General features: G+C 35.0%; 2 protein-coding genes across 8 annotated transcripts in view; both read left to right on the top strand.

Annotated features, from left to right (window-relative positions):
• The window catches only part of LOC106875163 (advillin), a 101,644-nt gene extending 100,746 nt beyond the window's left edge, over positions 1-898 (top strand). For 6 of the 7 annotated variants that reach the window (XM_089352248.1, XM_089352251.1, XM_089352249.1 and 3 more), the window contains one exon: positions 704-898. In XM_089352248.1, the coding sequence (XP_089208374.1) occupies positions 704-817 (114 nt within the window). In that variant the 3' untranslated portion in view covers positions 818-898. The remainder of the gene's footprint in view (positions 1-703) is intronic. The other variant, XM_089352245.1, reaches the window with a different exon arrangement.
• A 262-nt stretch (positions 899-1,160) lies between these two features.
• On the top strand, positions 1,161-18,695 carry LOC106875165 (uncharacterized). The gene is made up of 4 exons (XM_089352253.1): positions 1,161-1,538; positions 7,617-7,781; positions 8,739-8,792; positions 16,405-18,695. Exon 4 carries the CDS (start codon positions 16,424-16,426, stop codon positions 18,665-18,667), a length of 2,244 nt encoding a protein of 747 aa, XP_089208379.1. The 5' UTR covers positions 1,161-1,538; positions 7,617-7,781; positions 8,739-8,792; positions 16,405-16,423; the 3' UTR covers positions 18,668-18,695.
• The last annotated feature ends 9,250 nt before the right edge of the window (positions 18,696-27,945 follow it).

Raw genomic sequence — 27,945 nt, 5'->3', positions numbered from 1 at the left:
TGGGAACGTGTCTTCTGTTATAGCCCCGGGCCGATCAAAGCCTTGTGAGTGTTTTCGATAGACGGCAAATGAAAGAGGCCCGTTGTGTATGTATATGTGTGTGTGTGTGTGTGTGTGTGTGTCTTTGTTCCCATCACCACTTGACAACCGGTATTAGTTTATATCCCTGTAACGTGGTGGGTCAACAAAAGAGATCAATAAAATAAGTGCCAGGCTGAAAAATAAGTACTGGGTTTAATTCTTTCGACTATATCTTTCAAGGTGTTACCCTAACACAGCCGCAATTCAATGACTAAAATAATTAAAAAAAACAACAACAAAAGATATAAAAGATATAAATGAATAAAAAAAACAACAAAAACTATAATTGACTTGTGACTGGTTAATACCTACACCACTAAGGCGGCAAGCTGGTGGAACCGTTAGCACGCCGGGCAAAACGCTTAGCGGTATTTCGCTCCACCTCACATCCTGAGTTCAAATTCCGCTGCGGTCGACTTCGCTTTTCACCCTTTCGGATTCGATAAAATAAGCGCCACTGTTGGAATTGACGTAATCGCCTTGACTCTCGCCCGAAATTGCTGGCCTTGTGTCAAAATTTGAAACCAATATTCAATCATATTACACCACAAAAAATATTCTGTGTTTAATTAATAGTAAAAGTTGAGTGCTTCTTATTTTGCTTTTCTTTTTCGCCTTTCAGAAATATCTTTCAAACGAGGATTTCCAGAAAATATTCAAAATGACTCCAGAAGAATTTTACTCAAAACCAACATGGAAGCAAGTTGAACTGAAGAAACAAAATAATCTTTTCTAACATAAAAAAAACTTAAAAAAAAATACCAAAACATATTTCAATATTATTGACATGTGTATGTCTATCCATATATATATATATATATATATATATATATATATATATATATATATATATATATATATATATATATACATCACAAATTGTTAAAATGAATTGAGACAAACGGCACGAAAACTGAAAATTATTAGTTTATCGTTTCAGATGACTGTTTGAAATGGACTATTCACGTTTCGGATGTTAGTTTTTATTCAGGAAAAAGAATAATGAGAAGCAGTAAAAGCGAAGAGGGAAGAGAATGAATGAATGTTTGAAAAAAATTTAATTGGAAGAAGGAACGCATGAGGAAGGCTCACATAAGTACATACATACATACAAACATACATACAAACATACATACAAACATATATAATCCTTTTAACTTAGATAATAATAATAATAACAACAACAACAATAGTAATAATAATAATAATGATGATGGTGATAATGATAGGTGTAGCAGGTGATGCAGTAGAAATTTGCCTGAAACTACCAAATCTTGAATAATAATAATAATAATAATAATAATAATAATAATGGTTTTAAATTTTGCCACAAGGGCAGCAGTTTTGAGGGAGGAGAGAGTCGATTACATCAACATCAGTGTTCAACTGGTACTTATTTCATCGACCCCGAAAGGATGAAAGATAACGTCGACCTCGGCGGAATTTGAACTGAGAAGGTAAGACAGAGGAAATGATAATAATAATAATGATACTACTACTACTACTACTACTACTACTACTACTACTACTACTACTACTACTAATAATAATAATAATAATAATAATAATAATAATAATAATAATATTAATAACCGAAATACAACTTTAACACGAAATAACTTTGAAAATAACTTTTCTCAACAACACTATGAGTAAAAGATGTTTTATATGACACATTCTACTAGTGTCCGAAGTTTGAAAGTGTTTAGTTACAAAAAATTAATTTCTCGATCTGACGTTGAAAGGGAAAAGATCCCAAATACCTCCCAGGTCACCTTTGTCTTTCATCCTTTTGAAGTTGATAAAATATTTGTTACTCAAGTACTGGAGTCGATGCGATCGAGTAATTGCCACTCCCAAATTACTAGACTTGTAACAAAATTTGAATCAATTATTAATAATCTCATTATATGGATGAGGACTGGAGCTAACCAAAATAATTGTTAGGGTATTGAAAAATTTTGCCGGTCGAGAAATTGCTGGTTCGTATTCTGTCAACACAGTGCTGTTGACAGAATACGAACTAGCCAAGATGCCAATAGGTTAGACATCTGACAAGAATATCTGTAGCATCTAATTGCAGCCCTTACACCCTGAGTTTAAATCCATCAAGGTCAACTTTGCTTGTAATCTTGAGAGCAGATGATATAATGTGCCACTCAAGTACAGGGTTCGTTTTGATATTCCTGTAAAACATCCTAGATACAGAGGGAATTATAATACACTTTGCGGTGTAGTAGATACTACAAGTATATAATTCTCCACCATGATCAACTTCAACAACGCAACATTGATGAGTCTTCTTGCAATATCAAGTCCTCCTACGAGAACAGCTATCTGTAATAGACCAGCATAAAATCCCGTTTCCTATTTATGCCATATCATTTAAATGTTTAAATGTTGAGAAAACTGGAGTTGCGAAAAAAAATATTTATAGGAATATTTGCTGATTCAAAAAGTACACGTTTTTTTAACGAAGCTAATTAAAGCCGTGATGCATATGTGACTCACTTTCGATTTTCGGATACTCGTATTGCTCTTTCACTTAAGTTACACTTCTGTTGTCATTGGAAAACGTTTAAACACTCCCTTTTACTATTTGTGTCTATTTTGCATAGGTTTGCATTAATCGACACAAACTATATGAATTGTAAGAGTATAACATTAAAAGATAGACTCAATGTCATACATATTTAATTCTGCTTCAAGCGGGAGACTGACTGAATCATTTATGCATCAAAGTATATATTCTTGATACTTAATTACGGTCACGGACGTTCTGAGTTCACATTCACTTTGTCATTTGTACGACCGATGGAAACAAAGGCGAAATTGATCTTGAGGAATTTGAGCTTAAAACGTTGAAAGCTGGAACAAATACCGCACACTATTTTGTCCGGAACGACCTGGCAGAAACGTTAGAGCATCGGACAAAATGCTCAGTGGACATTCTGAGTTCACATTGATTTTGTCATTTATTTCCTTTTATCCTACCAGCGTCGATATTAAATACAACACTGGTCAAGTACTATGATTGATTTGATATTAATATAAACCACTTTAGATGTGAACGGAATTGTAAAAACAAGAGGTATGTGAAAGTGCTAATAGACATATAAATGTCAAGGTGAAATTCAGCAATGTTAGAAAGCAGATTGCTGAAACTAATATAGCAACATTTTAAAAATACTTACAATAAATAATTCTCTACTTACTTCCAATTTTTTTTTTATTAACTTCCCTCTGTCGCTATGCGTATGTGCCAACGTCATTTATACAACCATTATTAAAAAATGCACAAAATACTAATTTAGTGAAATCTCGTATTAAATCATTAATCAATTGAATTTTTTTCTGCAGTTATTATTCTCTGTTGTTTGATGAAAGATTTCTTACTTAGACATTTAGAAGGAATAGATTAAGTTAATCCAATCAAGCCAGTATTTTACTGGTACTTTATTATATATAGGCGCAAGTTCCGAGTTCCGGGTTCAGTCCCACTGCGTGGCACCTTGGGCAAGCGACTTCTACTATAGCCTCGGGTCGACCAAAGCCTTGTGAGTGGATTTGGTAGGCAGAAACTGAAACTTGTGTGTGTGTGTGTGTGTGTGCATGTTTGTGTGTCTATGTTTGTCCTCCACCCACCCCCCAACATCGCTTGACAATTTAAAGCGACGAGCTGGCAGAAATGTTAGCACGTCGTAGCTTTTGAATTGTTAAAAAGCAATACGGTGTTAAAGTTGTTCAAATTAACTGTATATTTTATCTTTCACTTATTTAAGTCATCAGACTGCGGCCATGCTGGAGCACCACCTTGAAGACTTTTAGTCGAATGCATCGATCCAAGTACTTTCTAAGTCTGATATTTATTCTATCGATCGCTTTTGCGGAACCGCAAAGTTACAAGGATGCAACCACGCCAACATAGGTTATCAAGCGTTAGTGGGTGAACAAACACAGACAAAAAGACATACACATGCGACGGGCTTCTTTCAGTTTCTGTCCACTAAATCCACTCAAAAAGTTTGGGTTGGCCCAAGATTTTAGCAGAAGTCACCTGCTCCATGTGCCACGCAGCGGAACTGAACTCGGAGCCGTGTGGTTGGGAAGCAAGCTTCTTACCACGCACGCAGCTACGCAGACTAACTTAATAACTTATCCATTTAATATGTACGATATGATTTTAAGAAAATGGCTGCCGACAAGTATAGAGCAAAATTCTAGTGGAATATCGTTGATATAGAATGAGAAGTACAATAAATTTCTGCAGATACTTGATAACATCATTTTGTCCATTTTCAAGAGAGGTCGCTACTAATTACTTTAAAGTCATTGAAAAGTTAGATGTGAGTTAATTTTCTTCTACTACGTCAAGTTTTTTTTTCTACTATTTACTCTCTGAATGTGGAGGCGCAATGGCCCAGTGGTTAGGGCAGCGGACTCGCGGTCATAGGATCGCGGTTTCGATTCTCAGACCGGGCGTTGTGGGTGTTTATTGAGCGAAAACACCTAAAGCTCCACGAGGCTCCAGAAGGGGGATGGTTGCGAACCCTGCTGTACTCTTCCGCCACAACATTCTCTCACTCTTTCTTCCTATTTCTCTTGTACCTGTATTTCAAAGGGTCAGCCTTGTCACACCGTGTCACGCTGAATACCCCGAGAACTACATTAAAGGTACACGTGTCTGTGGAGTGCTCAGTCATTTTCACGTTAATTTCACGAGCAGACTGTTCTGTTGATCGGATCAACTGGAATCCTCGATGTCGTAAGCGACGGAGTGCCAACAACACAACAACTCTCTGAATAAGCACAAATGTATTGCTTGTCGGTAAGTAATAGGACTGTTAGCTGATTGCTTTTATTATTTTGATAAGGAGTGAGAATTTTTTAGAACAGGTGTTGTAGGTTGAGTTTTGAAAAGCATGACAGCCTATAGTCAGTTTCAAATCTTCACCCCAAAAAATAATCACGATTATTAACCAATCTAATGCCTCAGCTAATCTTCGATCTTTAAGAGTCAAGTTCCTGATTCAAGAAGGAGGTTGGAAGCTGACTTGGTGCTAAGATACATGATACATGATACATGATACTTGGCGCTAAGATACATGAAATTATATGAATGTGGCCAAGATAGGGAGTGCCAAGTACTGCAGCGTAGAAGGTTCGAAGTTAGGAGATCAGAGAAGAGATTTGTGCTGTTGAGGAGATACGGCAAAGTTTTGAAGTGAATGATTTGTTGGTTTGAAATGTGGAGAGATTCTGTCCTAAGGTCTGAGGCTTAGGTTTCTACTCTGTTCTTTTTTCTTGTGGAGTATTTCTATCAATGTATATGTATATATGGCGTATTTGTATGAACGTACATGTATGTATATTCATTTTTAGATGCTTATCCAAACACATTTATTTGGGATTGTGGTCGCTCTATATGGTTGATTACTAGCGTATTCTGCAAATAGTATATAAAACTCAGTATACAAGAGGTTAGCAAACCTTATGTGAGCACTTTTTTTTGTTTTTCTAAGCTTGTGACTGTTCAGCTTAATTTGTATTCCCGTACGTATTTCTTTTCTTTCAGATCTGTTCCCCTTTGCTATTTCTCATCGTAAGTGCCTAAACATCCCCGATTCCTTTTGTTATATCTATGGCCGTTTCATAATTCCTAACTAAAGGGTAAACATCGGCGCATTTGTAAAGCCCAGCTATTTTACATACTTCAAAGTTGGTGATCGAGACAAGTCAACAAGCACAAGATGAATGATTTGGCACGCGATTTATGGCAATCAAAAAATTCCTCAGAGCTATTAGGAAGACTGAATGGGGAAAATTTGCTTGAAAAAGGAGCGAAATTATCCTACTTTCGATCTTAAGAAAGTACATTTCCGCAGTACTTTCGAAGTGACAGTAGGTTTGTGTATTACCATAACCAGTGGCGTAGCTAGGGTATGGCAGACAGGGCACTTGCCATGGGTGCAGTTCTGAGTGAGGCGCAATTTTGAGTCATGAATGAGTAAAGTAACTTAATTTTGACAAATTCTTCAGTCCATGCTGCGGCAAATTTTGTTGATTTTTGTTGGTTTCAAGAATGTGGGCCAATGCATTGCTAGTTGCATTTTGCGCCCCACCCCCACCCAGAAAACCACCCCACCACGATATTTGTTGTTTTGAATCAAGAAGTATGCGGGTAGACCATAGCGCCCCCACCCGCAAGTTAATATCCTTCTACCTTCAGACCATCAACGGTGCACTCCTCCCTCTACCCTCGCTTGTCAAAGTATACATTCGCTAGTTTTTTAATTGGTTACCTGCCAAGTAAACCATTTGAGCTGTACACCCCCTTGCAAATTAACATGCAGTTTAGTCAGAAGTAGCTACTTCCTCTTAACGTTTAAAGCTCTATACGCCTGGCTATTTGGCCGACAGTTGTCAACGTTCTCCGCAAACAATTGGTTGTTCCGGCAATTTCAGATCATTAATCTTTACACTGACGATCTTCTTGGCGCGTTTATCTTCTTGGCGCGTTTATCTTCTTGGGAATTAATGGTTACGTTTCTTGCTTGCTCAAAGTTGATCATACTTGCGTGAGTAAATATTTCCGATATTCTTATGTTTCTGCACAGTGGTTGGTTTAGTTTCAAAAGATCTGAAAGATTATTTCTGATATGTTTTTTTTTCACTTGCATATGCAAGCAGAGTAATTTTTCAATGTTAAAACGTAAACATGAGCCAAATTTGTTTACACGTTTTCTAACCAGATCCATTCAAAACCATCCAATCAAAAATCTTTAATTTTGATGCATATTATGTTTCCAACACTGCAATGGTACGGGCTCGAAATAATCGGCTTTTTACAGAAAATATTGTGAAACTGTCAAACATTTGCCTTACGTGTGACTGAATATTGAAAAAAGTAAAAAGTAGTGTATTCATCATTGTAAAACTCAATATTTACTTCCCAGGATGAATTGGGATTTTTATTTTACCACAGTGGTATGCATCGTTACTTGCTCTATCTGATGTAAAAGAATTAAAGTGCGTAGATCTGCGTAGAGCGAAGTTATCCGGGATAATATTCTTATCCAGCTATACAGACTGGATAAGAATATTTGGTCGCCCAGCAGCTAGTTGAAACAAAAATAGTCAATGTGAAGGGGTTCATCATATGGGTGCAAATATCTCTCTCAGTCTCTGAACCCTTCGGAGCATTCTCCAATTGCGTAATTTCATGGTTGAATTAAAATTTATCTAATTGTAAAAGCACTAAAAGTCACCGTCAGTATATGAGTTGTAATCTTTCCATATGAAGGGAAGCGGTGGACGATATAACAATTATTCATTTTACGTTGATACAGTAAATCCTCCCGAGAACATTTACCGTAGGATTTCCCGTCAAAAATATATAATTTAATATGTAAAGCTAATATTAACACATTTAATGCAGGAAACAACCAACCAAAAAAAGATAACTAGAGATAATAATTGTTATAAAGTTTGACAAAGGTCCAACAATTTCAAGGGAAAAATTTACTCGATTGCAGTAATTGGTACATCATAAAGATGAATTATAAAATCGATATCGGTGGCATTTAAACAAAGAACGTAAAGTGAGAAGAAAGGCTGTTAAGCATTTTGTTCGACTGGCTAACGGTCCTGCCAGCTTGCCATCTTATGAATAGACATAACAATATAAAGAAGAAACAACGGTAAGTGTTAATACTTCATTCTTATTTACTAGCTAACCCTGTGCCGTTAGAAATGACGGCTAATTGTAGTATTTTATATATAAATAAGGTATAAAATAAGGTACATAATAATCACAAGTACAAATATTCACATACTTCTCATGTACATGTACATACATACACACATATACTCAGAGTTGAAATGCTGTTTGATTTCAACCCTAACCGTTACCCATTTCTATTGCACACACACACACGTGCACACACACACACACACACACACACACACACACACAAACATTCACATACCCCCTTTTACATACACATACACTCACACAGAGTTGAAACGCTGATTTTTTTCCTCAATCCTTCCTTATTCATCTATCACCGTTTCCTTTCTCCATTGCTATTATTTTCTCTCTCTCTCACTACTTCTCCTTCACTAAATTACTATTTTCTATCTTCTCCCTTCACTTATACTACTCTTTCTCCTACTCCGTCCTATTCCTACTCTGTGATTTTGGACAAATACACACACACACGCAAATATATAAAAACACTACGCTCATTATTATATTTGGAGATGACAAGTATTTCTGCATATACAATGAGAATTTTATCGGATCAAATTATCTGAAGGACTTTTGAATTTACTTTAAGTTATTGGAGCAAGCTGTCTGAAGTACTTATCTCAAGCTTATTTTCAGTCACAATGTTAAAAAGACGGACGTTAAGCAAGTTCATGCAGTTAAGAAGAAAAAGAAGCAACACAAAGCAGCAAACATTACAAGTAGAACATACACATCCTTGTCTAGATAATTTCTTTAAATATTTTCATTCCTGTTTACAACTTTATATCCTATTGTAAACTTTATCCTTGTTTTGCTGTTGATAGTGGAAGTTAATTCTTTGTTAGAATTCACTGTAAGTTCGTCAAACTAATCATAAAATTAATCGTATGTTATATAATAATTACAGTTATTTCATTGCTGCTTGAGTGATTTAGGATCTCAACCCAGAATCGATTAATTTGTAAGTATTATTTAAGAAAAATATGGGTGCAAATATCTCTCTCAGTCTCTGAACGTACATACATACGCGCGCGCGCACATACACGCACACACGCAAATGTATGCGTATATACATACATATATAAACGTACATATATGTGTGTGTGTGTGTGTATGTGTGTGTGCGCGTGTGTTTGTATAGACGTACATACATATATCTATCTATCTATCTATCTATCTATCTATCTATATATATATATATATATATATCTATATATATATATTATTTTATTCTTTTACTCGTTTCAGTCACTTGTAACACCGTCTTGAAGGGCTTTAGTCGGACAAATCGACACCAGGACTTATTTTGTTTTAAGCCTAGGCTTTATTCTAATAGTTACTGGCGGCTATGCGGTGATGGGAACACAAACACAGACACAAAGGCACACACACATATATACATACACACACACACACACACACACACACACACACACACACACACACACACACACATATATATATATATACATTTACGACGGGGCTTCTTTCAGTTTCCGTCTACTAAATCCACTTACAAAGATTTGGACGGTCCGAGGCTATATTAGAAGACACTTCCACAAGGTGAAACGCAGTGGGACTGAACCCAGAACCATGTGGTTGGGAAGCAAGCTTTTTACCACACAACCAAGCCTGCGCCTTCTGTATAAATATAAACGGTATATACTCGAGTAATAGTCGATCTCATGTAAAAGTCGACCCCCTATTTTTGGCCAAAAAATTGGGGATTTTCCATAGACCCCGTATAAAAGTTGACCCTAGTATTTCATGAACAAGACAACATTTGTGGGCTAAGGTACCGTATTATCCTGTACGTAGAAATAACTCTGTTACAAAATTGTGTGGCTGCTTTACTGTAGCTTGCTCTTGGTGGAATGCTTGGTGCTTATAATGGAATGCATGGTACTTATAGTAGAACACCATTTAATAGTGACCACTACACATCTGGTGAAAAACGGGTTTCACAGACAGCATTATTGGCGAACACTGGTAAATGCCACTGTCTGAATTCGTACAAAGACATGACTTTGATTAGCCTGAAATCATTCAATTAATCGCTAGATCAGTGGATCCCATGCGACCCTTATATTTTCCTCATCACCAAATACAATAAACACATGCGTCATAGGCTCGTCTGTTTACATGGTGAGAAACATATTTTCACAGACAGTACTATCGGCGAATAACAGCAAACGCCACTGTATGAATTCGTACAGAGGCATGACTACGGTAAGCCTAAAAACATTTAGTTAATCGCTAGATCAGTGGTTCCAAACTTTTTTTGCCGCGGAATCCTTCGACATTATTTTTAAAAACGTGGAACCTCTAACTTTCAGAGAACCCTGGGGTTTTGCAGAACACATTTTGGGAACCCCTGGTCCAGATTAACAACTCTACACCACATTATGGACATTTACTGCTAACTGCACATGAGAGCTACGCGATCTTGTTTATAGGTTTTTATTCTTTAATAAGACGCGTATTTTAATGCATAAAATTGGTAATATTACTGTAATTCATTGTTTTTATATTTTTATTCACTTAGAGATCAGTTGGGCTTCTGCTGTTGACATGTTGAACCCATAAACTTGACCTTAAAATTGGTCTAAAAAATTCGACTTTTACACAAGTATATATATATATATATATATATATATATATATATATATATATATATATATATATATATATATATATATACATAGGGGGAGAATTCACAAAAAAAGAGCAAAAGACACAGACAGGTGGTGTAGACGATAAACAGAGGTTTTAGTATAACGCTCGGGATGTATGTATGTATGTATATATATATATATATATATATATATATATACATATATATGTGTATATGTATATATATATATATATTGAAAGAAAGAAAGAAAATGGAGAAACATGGAGGAATGAATAATTTATTTGTATGACATAAAGATGTTGAAACCTTTTAAAAACATAACAATTCAAATAAATTATATGTTGTAAAGCTCAAGAAGAAAATGGGATATGCGAAAAAACCTACATATATGTTTCAGTTCTAGCCCCTAGTTACTATGCATTTCTAAGCATTTGGTTATATGCTAAGAAAGGTATCATTTTTAACTATATGGGGCAGAATCTCTTCAGTCTTATAATGAGCTTATAGAACTAAGGTTATCATTTTTCTTTGAAGGATGTAGACAGAATATTCTGTGTGCATTCTTCAAAGAAATGTATTTTCCCTGGTGAAAGAGGTGGTGTCAAAAAATCAATGTAAATATCTTTTTTATGACTGGACAATCGGACTCTCACAAACAGCCATAGGATTATTAACTGGATAATAAACACCTAAACTTTTTATCTTATAGACTCTTAATTCTTTTTATAGCTTCGTTTTATAATGTGTAAGTCTATCTATATATGTATTTATTTTTTCAATATATTCTTAATGTATATATCCATATATCTATAGATTTTTATATGTATGGTTTTCATGTAGTGATTACTCTATACACTTTTATATATTCGTTTATTCTTTTATTCTTTTATTTGTTTAAGTTATTTTGATTGCGGTCATGCTAGAGCACCGCTTTTAGTACTTATTCTATCAGTATCTATTGCCAAACTGCTAAGTTACAGGGGACATAAACACACCAACATCAGTTGTCAAGCGACGGTGGGAAACAAACACAGACACACAAATTCACACACACGCACACACACACACACACACACACACACACACACACACACACACACACACACACACACACACACACACACACACACACACACACACGACGGGCTTCTTTGAGTTTCCGTCTACCAAATCCACTCACAAGGCTTTAGTCCGCTCTAGCCTATAATAGAAAACACTTGCCCAATGTGCCAGTCCACTGCGTGGACTGACAACTCGCAATCTCGCAATGTGCCAGTTCACGCAGTGGACTGAAGTTTATTTATACTTCTTATGAATAAACGTTTTTAGTCTTAAATAGTCTAGCTTAAACTATTGCATCATTTAAATATGTGCTAATACTATCTTTATTATCTTAACCTTAAACTTCGTTCAAATTGTATTTTAAACGAAAAAAATTGTTCAAGTTGGTGTTTGCATATAATATACCTGTTAGCTTATTTTATAATGGACGTAGGGTTGATTATGGAATGTTTATTATTTTGATATTTTTAATAATATTTTTCTATCTTTATATAAGTATTTTATATACATTCATTTATTATTTATTGTTGGTTGATATATACATTCATTTATTATTATTATTATTGTTGTATTTTGACCTGAAGATTAGCTATATTTTTGAATAGAATTGATTTTCCATAGTTTTAATCGATTTTAATCGATTTAAATTTTCTTTCTATTTGAAAATTGGTTATGAAACACGCGTAGTCATTTTATTATCTTTATCTTATGATATTTACATTGTATTATATTATACTTATTTATTGTGCTTTTAATTATTAACTTTTCTCTATGTGACAGTGGATTTTCAATGATGAGTTCATGAACCTTGTTTTTTTTCCCTAAAACTATATATATATATATATATATATATATATATATATATATATATATATAGTTTAAAAAAAACAATAACAAAAAAACAAAAAAACAACAAAGTGAGGACGTGATATGGATAATATTATTGGACGCTCAGGAAAGGAAAGAGAGAGTGTATGACGTTTCGGGCGTAGCCCATATATATATATATATATATATATATATATATCAGAATAAAAAGTTTATTGTTGTACCATTCTAAACTTTTTATTCTTTACAAACAATACACAATGCTTCAAGCGAACTACAATACTCTTCTATATATATATATATATATATATATATATATATATATATATATATGTATGCATGTATATATATATATATATATATATATATATATATATATATATATATATATACACACATGTATGTATATGACGGAATCTCCTGTCATTAGACAACGTATGAGGGTTCGACAATTTTCTTACCGAACAACCACACAGATGATTTGGATTGACATAAGCTCACCCCCGCCATCAGATCGACATTACGTGTACAAGTGCAATGGGTACCACATGTCAGATGTCGAAATGATAGCAGAGCAACGTGAAACGAAGTGCTTTACTCAAGAACACAACGCAACGCCCGGTCTAGGAATTGAACGCACAATCTCCCAATCCGGAGTGCAACACCTAAACCACTAAGTCATGCGCATATATGTATGTATGTATGTTTATCAATTTGTGTTGCAAGATTCCTGATGTGATATTGTGCGTTGAAGCAGATATACGATATGAGCAGCATCTATTTGACAACCCCACCCTTCAACAAGAGTTTGCATCCCTCAACAGACAAATAACAAAATAGAAGCACGCCTTACCATAGCCAGTAATAAAGTTAGGCAAATTTTAGAACAATACAGGGTAATACACACTCAATAGACATATATGCATTTACCTGTGACACATATAAGAAATAGGGATAGATAAATAAAAAAAAGATTTTGAGAATAAATTAATAAATATATAAATAGATAAAAAAATAAATATATTTGTCATACACCAGTGATAAATATATGGAAAGGGCATTACTACAGAATAATTTCACACACTAGACTTCCCAAATAAACATTTTTTTTTACCGAATGCGAAGAAATATATATATATATATATATATATACATATGAGGTGCATTCTTGAAGTTTTGAGACTTTCATAAGTGAAGTAATTATAACTGTCGTAGATTGTTGTACTTTTAGTATATCATTGCTATACACCGAACAAGATGACCAGCCAACTTTTGCTTTCCCAGATTGAAGAAGATGGCTGTAACTGTACTTTGAACACACCATAGTAAACACTGCTTGTCATAGCTGACTAGTTTGCAGAATGCAGTGGAAACGGTTGGAAGATCGCTCAGAAACTTATGAAATGCTCTAGACTGCTTATAGATTAACTTTTCGCTGATACTAAAGGTTCAGGGACGGTTCAGAGGATGTGAAAGACGATGAGAGGCGTGGTAGTGTGAGGGACGTCAAAACATCAGAGCTGATAGAGAAAATATGCAACTTTCTGGGTGAAGACCATCGTGTATCTATAAAGGTTATGAGCATACAGTTTGGAGTTAATACGGCAAGTGTACACGGAATTATTCACGAAGATCTGAAGATGCGCAAAATTTGTTCCCAGGGTGGTCAGGGACGAGTATCTTAGTAACCAACTACTTGACAGATATGGCCATCAAAACTGTTCCACATTCTCTTTACAGCCCAGACCTTGCTCCGTGTGACTTTTGGTTGTTCTTCACTCTGAAGAATTTCAGGGGCACTCGTTTAGAACACGAAGGAGTTTGTGACAACGGTCCTGGACACCTTCACTTTGAAGGACTTTCATGGGGCCTTCATATGATGGCTGGAGTGCTACAACGAGTGCATTGAAGTTAGAGGATCCTACTTTGGCAGGTCAGCTTGTTTGGTGTATAGTAATGATATACTAAAAGTACAATAATCTACGACAGTTATAATTATTTCACTATTAAAAGTCTCAAAACTTCAAGAATGCACCTCGTATATATATATATATATATATCACTCTCTCTCTTCCCTTTACACCGGCATGGTCACATGCTTCCGGTCAATAATCCTTTCCTTCCTCGGCTTTCGCCAAGTAACGCACGCCACCACTTTGTCTCTCTCGGTTCCGTGCCTCATCGCGTTCCTACACACATAATTTTTCTCGTCTGGCCGTAAAGCCTTTTCTGTTTGTTTTCCTGTCTTGTTTTTTGTCCGCCACTACATTCCTCCATGGCTAGATTTAATTTGCGTATACAAATTTAATCTGCGATCCATGGGACGAGCCGTTTTAACGATGCGTCCTGCCCGAAGCTCGTCGAAACGCCGGTGTTAAAACGTGGGTAGCTGATGAAGTAGAATGTTCTCTATGTGGCTCGTGTGTTCTCGTCTACGTTTGTTTGCAATGTCCTGTACCCAGATATGCACCTATACATACAGGTGGATGTCGGTATGCACATACCTGTACGTATATATGCATATACTCATTTACTTTTGTTTTTATATATATATATATATATATATATATATATATATATCCTCGCATTCGGTAAAAAAATGTGTTTATTTGGGAAGTCTAGTGTCTGGCATTATTCTGTAGTAATGCCCTCATATATATATATATATATATATATATATATATATATATATATGCGTATTATAGTTTATAATATTGATAAAGTCCACCGGTATTCAGTCACATATCTCTTTTCAGGTAAGTATTCTTGCTGTTGTTTTATAACAAAGCGCCCTTAAAAGTTTTTTTATGTTGATATTCTGTTTTGGATATGTCTTCCACACTTGTGTTGAATGCAACATGGAATTTAGATTTATCTTCATGAAATCAATGCATTCATCAAAACTGTATTAATAACATCATCAATAACATATGAAGGTTATGCTGATAATTTAGTCTAAATGTGAGATACTATTGCATTAGTAACTGTCTTACCTTACAGCCAGGTGGATGCTGCAAGTATTGATCTGCAGGATAACACTGCAATGAAAGAATTAATTCAGCACAATATGGAAGGACAGACGTCCCATTATCTGGAAGCTAGATAAAACTACGTACCACAAGAGCAACACAACAACTGCAATCAGATGTTAATCTAAGTGTCAGCAAAATTTGTACCGTAGTTTCAGCATAAAATGGATATGAAAGAAATCAGAAAAACTTAATTTCTTCTACATAATGGCTGAATTCGTGATGCCTTACGTTTCTTTCACCGGGACAGTAATCAAAAGTCTCGAAACTATGCTGCATATCATCTACATCAGCGTGTTTCGTGGCATTTGAAATATGTGCTGGAAAAAGCAAACTATTCAAAAAAAAATTAAACTTTTAGTTCAGGCACCAGACAGTATTAGGGAAAGAATGGTTCACTTTGTTGGACATTAGTGAATAAGTAACGAGAAGCTGATTAGTGACACTCATCTTTGAACACTTCAACATTGTTAAAATCATGGGTCACTCAAGGAAGACATATCGACAGATGACACCAAATGACATGGGAGGAATCATTTCATGACAGGAATATTGGGATTAATAGAGAATCAGGTGTTATATTATGTATACTGACAAACTCGACCTGGAAGGAGAAGGCTATATGATGTATGAGTGACCTTATTAATTCAAAATTATATTATCCAGTTTCATATAAGTATGTTTTCAATTCAAATATGGCCTGATTCATAAATTAGGATCCTAAATTAGGATCAGAGAATCTGGAATTTCTTATAACCATAAAATTCTTAAGAATTCATCAAAATTCATGTGTCTAGATATTAAAACAAAATTAGATAGAAACACGGGAACAGCAAAAAAAAAAAAATAATAATAATATTTTCTAGTCTACATTGGCCGAAATATTTGTTTAACACTTAATGAAAGATATGATAGTTTTACACTTAATTATAAACAAATATTTACCATTTCAAATAGTTAAGAAATAACTAATCTCATATGATTCTGTATTCAATTGTGTTCTTTTTTTTTATTTACAGACAACGAAGTACAACAGCCATGAAGATGACAATAGCAACCAATTCTCTTATTGTTTCAATCACATTTATTATATCACTGACACCACTAAATATAGATACAACAGAAGTCGGAAATAGTTGTGAAATAAAAATTTCCCCCAATGTCAGCAAGAGTTTAAACCGTTTAGTAAAATCAGGCAAAAAGGTTTTCAATTTTAAAGTTCATATATCTGATAAAAATTTCGATGATTTTCTGAATCCTGTACCTCTAGATCATTATGCAAATGCTAGGCATTTCACGTGGATTCCAGATGAAAAAGATGGTCTCATAGCGTATAAGAATTTCTTCTATGACTTTTCACTCCACACATTTAATTTATTAGATGTCTACATCGCTACTCTAAGTATTGATATCGATATAAATTGTGGAAAACAAAATATTCAGAGACACGGTGTAATAAATTTAATTTTTAAGGAATTGAAGAGAGTCGTATTTATCGATAAATTGCAAATGGGAGATTCCGGATACATGTGTTTTCTTATAAATTTATCCCAGGACATGAATAAGACGAACAAACACGCGTTAGAAGCTTATAGAAGACTGGGTATGAATCGAGAGATATTGAAGAACTATTGCTGTGAACTGCATAAAAATGAAAGCCATGTTTATCATTCACAATCCATTTGTTCTGGACATACCATTGAAAATAGCATGTATGTCAATTATGAAAATATTGTTGGAGCAGTTTTGTGGGCTATATTGCCATTAATTATCAGTTTTGTATCAAAAGCTAAATTACCTTCATATTCCCGCGAACTTAACCAACAACAATTAACTCACGATGGATCCTCATTTAAAATTATGTACACATTACCATACAAATCAGAATGGGTCAATGGAAAACATAGTACTTACAGTTTCTCTCATTTTCTATCTTGGTTGTTTTGTTTTCACCATTCCACTTTCTTTGCTTCAAGAGTAAGAAGATTCATTTTTATTATGTTTCCTCTTTCAATAATTTTCCTGGATCTTTTAATGCATTATTTATTTTTATATGAAACGATGACAATACTTTTACATGATCGTATTCCATTGGGTTATCGCGCCATAATTCTAGGAATCTCTGAAAGCTTTGAAAATACAGATGGTTTTTTCGGGGGTCCCTTTGTTTGGTTTATCATCTATATATTTTTCAACTTTATTCTCTTCGTTCTTCCCAGTCGTTTAAGTGAGACTATCGCTTATAGTACATTACATCAAAGGTCTACTTGCACTTTTCTTATTCAGAATATTAGATTAATAGAGAACTATGGAAATTTGAATAGGTTTGAACTTGAAGATTACGATCTACTTTATGCAATAATGAGAGCCAATGTTTCTACTGCTTTAAACCCAAATTTCTGGTATTTAATAATTTATACTTGGATTAAACGCATAAAGAAAATTTGGTTTTATTACTACGAGAGAAATATTTTTAGCCAATTCATATTACTTTGGTTATTTATAACGATTACGATTTTATTTGCTGTATTTTCTATCTGCGAATTACTTCTGTGCCTCGTTTATTACGGAATCCCAATCGTTTATTTGATTCTAACTTTACCATTAAGTTACTTCAAAGTCTATATTTTACCAATGTATTTGAATCCTAACCATATTTCCAAGATTATTGCTTTTATTTTAACATTCGTTTCGTTGCCCTTTTATGTATTATGGTATTTAGATTCGATTTATATTTTTCTTACAACTTTCCAAGTTCTTTGCAACTATTCATTTTCAATAGCTATTGCTGTAATTGCTAAACCTGATACTGTTGGTGATATATGGTTTGTTGCCATGTTTTTCGTTTACGGTTTTGCAATTACGAAAGCTATTCATAAAAAGTATCGTACTATACTAGTTAAAAGTATAAAGTTAACCAGAACTGTTCGCTCAGATTTAGTTCAATCAAAATATGGAGAGAAATTCATAAGTGTTAAGTTGTTTAAAACAATTATTAACCAACATTTTCCTTTGAGATACGAGATTAGTACATCCATTGTAAAACTGTTCCTAATCGTATCTTTTTTCTTTGCTTGCAATAACATAATAAACCGAAATGATTTGGATCTATCAGCATTCAAAAAAATCACGTTGATTTTGATGACGTCTCTGATGCCTAAGTTATTGTCAATAATTAATACTAAATTTCGTGTTGATATATCCCTGTCACATAAAATTATCGGAACAATTAATGCATTCGAAGAAGTAAATACTTCACAGACAAGTTTATCAATTTATTAATATTCTCTGAAAAATAAAACTATTCATATATTCTAGAAATTATTCTATCGTTTTTAACTACTTTTGCACTGACAGAAGCACAAAATACACACACACAGACCCACACATATTATAGATGTGTATGTGTGTGTATGTATGTATGTATGTGTGTGACTATATGCACGTAATAATACATATGTGAATATGTGTGTGCGTGTGTGAATGTGTGTAGTATGTGTGTGTGTTTGCGTGAGAGTGTGTCTGTGTTTGCATGTGTGTGTGTGTGTGTGTGTGTGTGTGTGTTTGTGCATAAAAGATTATTGTAATTTACTTAAAACAGTGCAATATGCTTAAATGAGATATATGCTTAAAAGAAAGAACTTTCAAGAAATGCAAGTGAGAATTTAAGTAAGATATGAAAGGTAATATTGGTTTCAAATTTTGGTGGAAGTCCAGCAAGATTGGAGGAAGGGGAGTAAGTTGATTGAATCGACCCCAGTGTTCAGTTGGTACTTATTATATCAACCCCGAGAGGATGAAAAGGAAAGTCGACAGCAGCAGAATTTGAAATCAGCACGTGAAGACGAATGAAATACCACTAAGCATTTTGTCCGGCGTGCTAACGATCCTGTCAGCCCGTTGTCTTTATGTATGGTGATATTTTAACAATTGAAAACAGAAAGAACATAACAGTTTCTTACAAACATTTTTTAATGACCCTGTAAATTTTAGGGAGTAATTTCCACTTTTCAAATAAAAGAAGAAAAAGGAGTGGCTATCGACAGGCCATTCTAGTATGTTATGACGAAAGACATTGCTATGATTACCATTTTATGTGCGTGCATACGAACGCATTAATATTTTCAACAAAAGAATTGACAGTGACTTCAAAGTTTCGGCGTTATCAGACTATGGTTTACTATGACCTTTCTACATTTATGTATCGCTTTTGGCAGAGTGTTTCTTTGGTAGGTGGCGTGCACTAAATGAAAATTAAGTACAGCGTACCGAGACAAGAGAAATGACTACAGGAAGCGGGGATGAAGAAAGACAGGAGGAAAATATATGTTTGTTGAGTGTGGGTCGAAAGAAAGGGATGGTGGGTGTAGTTTCTTATGGTTGAATAAATAAAGTTTGCTATTGTTTCGCTTCACTCAGGCACGTATGTAGCAGAGCAAAACTTTTATAGAGGTTTATGTGGTTTATAGGGGTTTATGTGTCATAATCAAGTTACATTTCGTGTTGGCTGCAGTTGTAGTTTTTAACTAAAAGGGGTGAATTGCATTACCTATTTAAATCCTTCTAGAAGCAAAAAGATAATGGTTGAGCTGTTGGCGAATGACATTGACAGATTTAACGGCTCATCAAATTCAATTCTTTTATTCTTTTACTTGTTGCAGTCATTTGACTGCGGCCATGCTGGAGCACCGCCTTTAGTCGAACAAATCGACTGCAGGATTTATTCTTTGTAAACCTGGGTTTATTCTTTGTAAGCCTAGTGTTTATTCTATCGGTCTGTTTTGCCAAACCACTAAGTGTCAGGGACGTAAACACACCAACATCGGTTGTCAAGCTATGGTGGTGGTGGTGGTGGTGAGGAAGCAAACACAAACACACACAAATATATTCATAAATATATACGACAGGTTTCTTTCAGTTTCCGTCTACCAAATCCGCTCACAAGGCTTTGATCGGCTCGAGGCTATAGTAGAAGACACTTGCCCAAGATGCCTAGCAGTGGAACTGAACCCGAAACCATGTGGTTGGGAAGCAAGCTTCTTACCAGACAGCCACGCTTGCGCCTATATCTATATTTTCTTGTACAAGATAATATATATCAGGTGACTAACATGTTCAAAGCAGTCACACAAAGTCTACTAACTGTATTACTGGATCATGGTCGAAAATTTTTCTGATCTGAGAGGGATTACGTACCGTTACGGTAACCAATACAGTTACAACCAGCCTCAGCTAAAAGTCGACAAGTAGACTTGTCTTCTCGATAACATGTCTGAAATGGTGTCCCAATGAACCATTGATCCTAAACGGGGTAAGATCTATTTCAAGGAGTGAAGGAATGTTTTAGACATGGTTGCCAACATTTTCAGCGATTTGGGCTCGAAACAAAAACAACACCAATAATATAGTAAACTTAAAGTCGCCATCTCTTTGTGAATGCATTGTATCGAACTTAAAAAAAAAAAAAAAATCGGCGTGAATGAAGCTGCAGTTTCTGGTGAAAGTTTTCTGTCCGGTAGATGCTCTGCGGTAAAACGGCGTAGATTCAGTCATCGTCATGTTGAGGCTTGAAGAAAAGTATGCTAAGTATTGTGCTTCAAGAATGAAAAACTTCTTCCTCGCTTAAAATTGTGAAAAAGATAGGGTAAAGTCACACAAGAACCAACAAATCAAACCCAAATGGATGAATTAGTAGAACGCAAATATTGTGGCTAATCAGGAGAATACAACGCTCGCCAAGAATGTGTAAGCTAGAGGAAAGGGAATTTGATGTGGAAAATCTTAACGATCAACTGGAGATCCATAAAATCTGAGGAAGAAACTGAAGGAAACTGAGGCCCTGGAGTCAGAAAATTTGTGATTAGTAGATCGAACCAATACTTTCTTTCTCTCTTTACTCTTTTATTTGTTTCAGTCATTTGACTGCGGCCATGCTGGAGCACCGCCTTTAGTCGAGCAAATCGACCCTGGGACTTATTCTCTGTAAGCCTAGTACTAATTCTATCGGTCTCTTTTTGCCAAACCTCTAGCATCGGTTGTCAAGCAACGCTAGGGGGGGGGGCAAACACAGACACACAAGCACACACACACACACACACACACACACACACACACACACACACACACACACACACACACACACACACATACGAGGTGTTTCTTTCAGTTTCCGTCTAGCAAATCCACTCACAAGGCTTTGGTCGGCCCGAGGCTATAGTAGAAGACACTTGTCCAAGTTGCCATGCAGTGGGACTGAACCCGAAACTATGTGGTTGGTAAGCAAGCTACTTAACACACAGCCACTCCTGCACCTGTTTGAAATATTGAAATACCATTAAAATTGAACAATGGTATTGATAAGACTATCTGCAGAAAGAATAAAGATACCGATACATAAGTATTAGCAGGTGTTAATTTATTTGAGGAAATCCGGTGGAAAAAGAAAGGACAGACAAAACAACTTTAGCGGAAACCTTTGTAGAAACCTTTGTGACAAACGTGGATACTAATCATTTTGAGCAGTCGTAGGAAAAATATAAAGATCTCAATCGACGGTGGAATCCAGATAAATTAAGGACAGGGAGAAAGGTAGATAAGAGGTAAGAGAAAATTTGGAATCGAACATTTTCTATGATGGAGATGAAGTAGGTAAAGTTCATAAAAATACTAAAATAGATCTATCTAATGAGGAGAATATAAAATGACTAAATGTTGAAATAACATACATATATCTGAGAATATTGGAAACTGATAAAATGAGAAATATAAAATTGAAAGATGCCCGCACTAAAGCTTATTTGAAAATCCAAATTGAATGCAGAAAACATCGTACAAAAATTCTACTCGAGGGTAGTATCGTAAATAAAGTATGGAGTAAAAATTATTGAGTTGAAGAAAGGTATATCAACAAGAAAATGAATAAGCATTTCACAATGTACAGAAACATGCATCCCCAATCAGATGTACAGCGGTTACAGAAAGAGAGTTAATGATTATCGAAGCTGTGACAGAACTAGAGAAAGCAAGTCAAGGTTTCTATCAAGAAGGAAAAGAAATTATATTATGCAGGTAGTAAATGAAGCGCTACTTACAGAGTCTGAAAAAGGAAAACAGGAATATATAGAAAATGAGAAAATAAATTTTAAAACAAAGAGACTTCATTCAGTGATAATTCAAAAAATCCATATAGACAAAGACAGCTGGCTCTGGCTAATGATGTTAAAGAAAGAAGTATTCAGGAAAGATACTGTGAGTATGGTTTCAATTGAGTAGGTACATGTCCAAAGGAATATTTAGATCTCGAGAATGAGAGATTAAGAGGAATACTCATACAAATATAGAATGTGTGATGATTCAGATGAAATCTTAATTAATATTGTATCAGAATATCTACAATCAGTTTAGAAAGAATAGAAAAAAGGTAATCATAATAAGATTGCAGCAATCATCCATTGAGATATTTGAAAGAAACTTGGTTTTTGCATGCAAAGAGAAATGACTATTTTAGGGGAATAGAAATATGGGAAAATAGAAATATGGAACTGAAAAGAATGGGGTGAGGTTGTTATGAGACTTTCCTAAAGAAACGATATATTGCAATTAATGTGTTATGTCTATTTGATATCAAATAAAAGAAAAAAGAACAGAAAAAGCAAAAGAAAAGCGCATTACATGGACTTCAAGTGCTACTGTACTCTGTCTCCAAATACAGAAGTCTATTTCTCATCAGGCAGTGAAGTAGCTTTGTTGGTGTTTCGGTCTCTTTTATCGCGAAATCAGACCTGCTCGGGTCCACCCACCGATTTAAGCGATAAAACGCCCGTACAACACCACGGGCTTTGTTGAATCAGACATTATGGCTCTAGGCCAGATGTTTCTATCGTTCTCAGTGCTCGTTCTTGCTGCACCACTCGTCATCGGTCTTAAACCAAACTTGCTTTCTTAGTGGCTTTTGACGATTTTCTGACATCTTTTCTTTACTTCGCGAATAATCTAAGGTTTTTGAGCATCAAGTGAAACAAATCTTCTAACACCTAAGTCTACAGAAGACATATTGCCTCCAATAGTTCATTTTCTCAGAGTTCAACTAACTTACTTATTTCTTGTCTTTCCTGAGGAAAGTGTCTTCGATGTTCACTTCTCAGAGAACTATCTGTTCTATATTTTTTCCATTTTCATTTCCTTGATGGCAAAAGGTGGAAAGTGATATATACCAACAGAATCTACATAAACCTTTCAAGTACCCTTCCATTTTGGATCATGCTTCTTCTTTACAGTAGCTGGCTTGCAACGTTCACCTTTCCTTCAAAATTTTGTCTTCCTATGCTCCTCTACTTTTGGTCTTCATCGTTGTTAATTCACATTACCCACCTCCGATACTTCGTCAGCCAGTAATCTAAGTGCTTAGTAATGCTGTCATGTATATCTGTGCTCCAACTCTAGTGTACAGTTGGACAGAGAGCGCTTCATCGCTCCAACCTGTCCAACTTTACACAGACCACTCGCTTTTATTTTCCAACGGAAGTTTGCAGGACTAGGAAGAATGCCGAAGACGGGGCGAATTAGAAAACTGATTCTGGCTGGTTCCCATGACCGCGGTACACTATTCCTGTTGGTTACATTGTACCAACTCAACGCAGCAGCTTTTTGACTGTTCTTTCTTTACCTGGTTGGCTACTGCAATCCTTCTCTGCTTCTCGTTCATAGCATGATTTTCAAAGCCTTATCTATTAGTACGTGTGTGGCTCATTATATCCCTATACTTTAAGGAGTCCACAAACTTCTCCGTTGCATCCGAAGCTATCCACTTTTTCTAGTCCTTATCTCTCTCTCTAGAAGAAAGGATTGGATGACAAAGTCATTTGAATGGTGCAGCATCAGTACCGTCCGCACCATATCACATTTGCACTGCTCAACTATTGATGAAATGTGTGTCTCTAATTGCCCTCTATTCCTTTACAAATACGTGTTTGCAAGGGCCCATGACATATTTCCAAGTGGGATCGCAAATACCCACTTGCAAATATAGACGTTACGTTTTCATTTTGTTGTAGTATCCTGTGTCAATGCAACTTGATAGAATACCAGTGACCACTGCAGTCTGGGGTACAGAGCAAATTGCGAACATCAGAGTTTGAACTTGTTTGGTTGTAATGTTTTATCGATAATTCACAGTAATTTTCTGGATTTTGGATACATTAACCCCTATCATTAAGCGGTCCACAATAATGTCCCCTCAGGCTCTTCACAGGCTCCGCTGCTATTGTTGGTATGACTTTTCCTGTAATCTCATTCTTCACTTATTTCTGTCTCTCCTTGATGAGTGCTGCACTCCGTAACTTTGTTTTAAAACTCATTCTTGTTCAGCTTATCAGCTCATCCAGTTTTCTCGGTATTCTCACCACTGACTTATCCTTCAAGCCAACAAAGCTACATCATCCTTGAAAACTTTTTTTTATAGAAGTAGGTTATTCCTTCCATGGACATGGGCCACTCTGCCTCGTTTCTTCCAAGACGTTGAATAGTCCTTTGTGGTAAATCGCATGTATAACTTGCCTTAGTAGTCTATCCTTAGTTTGCAGACTTCTGGTGAAACCCAGAAGGAGCTCCATGTCATGCTCAAGCAGTTTGTGTCGAACTGATCTAAAATCAGTTGCCAGATTAAGTCACACAAATGCTAGGTTGTTTTACAGTCTCTTCACTGTCTGCATAGCATCCTAGATCTATGCAACCTAGTACACCTGGGATTCCAGCTTTCTGTACTGCACAATCAATATAGCCATTATCTACCAAATATGCCATAGCCCATCTAACAACAACGGCAAGCAATATTTTCCCATTTACATTTTGCTGGGAACTTAGCTTAAACTGGTTAAGAGTTGAGGAGTTCTGCTCTTTGGGAAGGTAGATACATTGTTACTGTTTAACGACACACACGCACACACACACACACACACACACACACACACACACACACACACACACACACACACACACACACACACACACACACACACACAATGAAATGTAATGTTGCAAATGTATGAGAGGATATAAAAATGATCATTATAAAACGACAAACAGAATTTATTAAAGATTTAAAGTATTATAAGAATAAAGGGATCTTTTTTAAAACGGGGGCCACATTTTTCATTTACGAAACACTTTGAAACTTGGAACACTGGTAGAATGTGTCATATAAAACATCTTTTTCTCTTAGTCTTCTTAAAAAAAAAAGAAATCCCTAAGTTATTCCATGTTAAAGTTGTCGTATTTCTGTAATTTCAACCAATCACTGACGTCCATTCAGCCGATATACATTAAGTGCCGACTACATAAACAAACGATTCTGAAACAATTCTATCGGTGATAGGGTTAGGGTTAGGGTTAGGGTTAGGGTAAAACAGCAAATTTAAAAAGAAAAAAGCAAATAAAACGAAGAAAAAAAAAAGAAAATGAAAAAAGCAAATAAAACGAAGCTATGGAAATTAAATACGCTTTACACCGCTTAATCAGCCAAAGGAGTAAATGTAAACAACTGAATACTTGTCAGTGATTGGTTGAAATTATCGAAATAAGACAATTTTTTACATGAAATAAATTCGAATACAAAAATATTTTTCTGTTCTATAACACAAAATAGATAAGTATACGAAGTTTGAAAGTCTTTCGGTACCAAAAACACTACGTAAAACATTAATGAAAAATGTGGCCCCCGTTTTAAAAAAGATCCGAATAAAGTTATATTCTCATTCTAACTAGGCCAAGTTGATATATGTAAATAAACTAAGAAAGATATTTAAAAGCTTGGACGAGGATGTTATATCGAAATACAGATTTATAGTTATATAATGCTATTAGGGCATATTGATTAACAGAGATAAGTAAACATCTTGAAAGACTGATTTCCACAGAATGTTGACTTTGCTGTTTATTAATAAGATTCGTACTCTCACATAATGTTTCAAGGAACTCTCTGCTACACATATTGCATGCAATCGGCTACATCGGTAAGATCCTCTAATAATAGATCGGATTATATAAAAATTGTTATTCGCCTTGAATTGAGGGATATAATTTACAAACAAAGTGAAAGGTTTGCGCGTAATAGAAAATTTATATAGCACATCTATATTCGACATTATATCGCATGGAATCACCACCCAAGGACAGATTGTTAAGTATTCTACATTTACATTTATTTATATCACGTGGAAAAATGCCATTAACACTAATAATTTTGTTACTATTATTCATATTGTTCTCGATTCTATCAATATTGCTGTCAAACATACCAATACAATCATTATTACTGTTATTATTCTTATAATTGTTATGAACATCAATACAATTATCTTTGATATATTTACAATTAGGAATGTTAATATTATTTTATTACTGCACTTAAAATAGTTATCATAGTTACAGATGTTTTTGTTCTTACGTAATATTATAATAGCAATTATTCTGATATATCTTACATGTGAGAAAACACAATATGTACTTCATCAGTTACGCTGGGGGAAAGAAGAGTAGAACAACAAACGAAGTGAGAGTGGGTGACAGTCAGAGACGCTAAAAATAGGCCAGCTAAATTCAAATACGTTGCTCTGAAGACGCTTGTTATTTTAACCAAAATAAAATTGTAAATTTTTATCGTAAATTGTACTTATCAGTTTATCAGTTTCACACACACATACACATACATACACACACACAGACATATATATACACACACCCTTCTCACTAATCGTTAAGAACTTAGCTAAATCAGTCTTTAATATACTGGACACCAACTTCCCTCGTCAACATAAATATTACCCTATCTTTAATAGATCTACCATGAAGCTATCCTATTCCACCCCACCGAACTTCGAGTCTATCATAGTAGCCTCTAATAAACAAAAGCTTTCTTTCTACTATCAAAACTCACACTATAACAACTGTGAATACACGAGCCCCCAACATATACACAGCTCCAGCATTGAACACCATACGTTAGATCACAACCATAACCCAACCTATCCTACTAACACTATCTAGAATACTACCACAATTGCCATCACCGTTACAGATAGAGTAATTAACAACAACTATAGTAATAATAACGATAATAGTAATAACAATACTAATAACTTTCTTCCCTCATCTCTAACCTCTCCTCTGACATTATTACCTCCTCTATTCCTGAAAATAATCCACAAAATACACTCACTTGTAATTGCCGTCCTGGGTCCATCTGCCCTCTACAAACCCATCTATTTTTTATTTATTATTTCTTCTTGCGTTATTTTTCTTGCGTTATTTCTTCTTATTCCTTATGTTTGACGGATTATGTTGTATTTCTTATATATGTTCATTGAGGGAGTGTGATTTGTTGAGTCGTTAACCCAGTCTTTTTATTCTATAACTAATATATATATATATATATATATATATATATATATATATATATATATGTGTGTGTGTGTGTGTGTGTGTGTGTGTGTGTGTGTGTGTGTGTGTGTAGCTATATATCTATGTATATATGTATATATTTATATATATTTCTCTCTCCTTTT

This window comes from Octopus bimaculoides, chromosome 5 (genome assembly GCF_046866305.1).
Source record: "Octopus bimaculoides isolate indiv1 chromosome 5, ASM4686630v1, whole genome shotgun sequence".
Lineage (NCBI taxonomy): Eukaryota > Metazoa > Mollusca > Cephalopoda > Octopoda > Octopodidae > Octopus > Octopus bimaculoides.
Note: the sequence above shows the minus strand (reverse complement) of the source record. Positions and strands in the feature narration are given on the sequence as shown.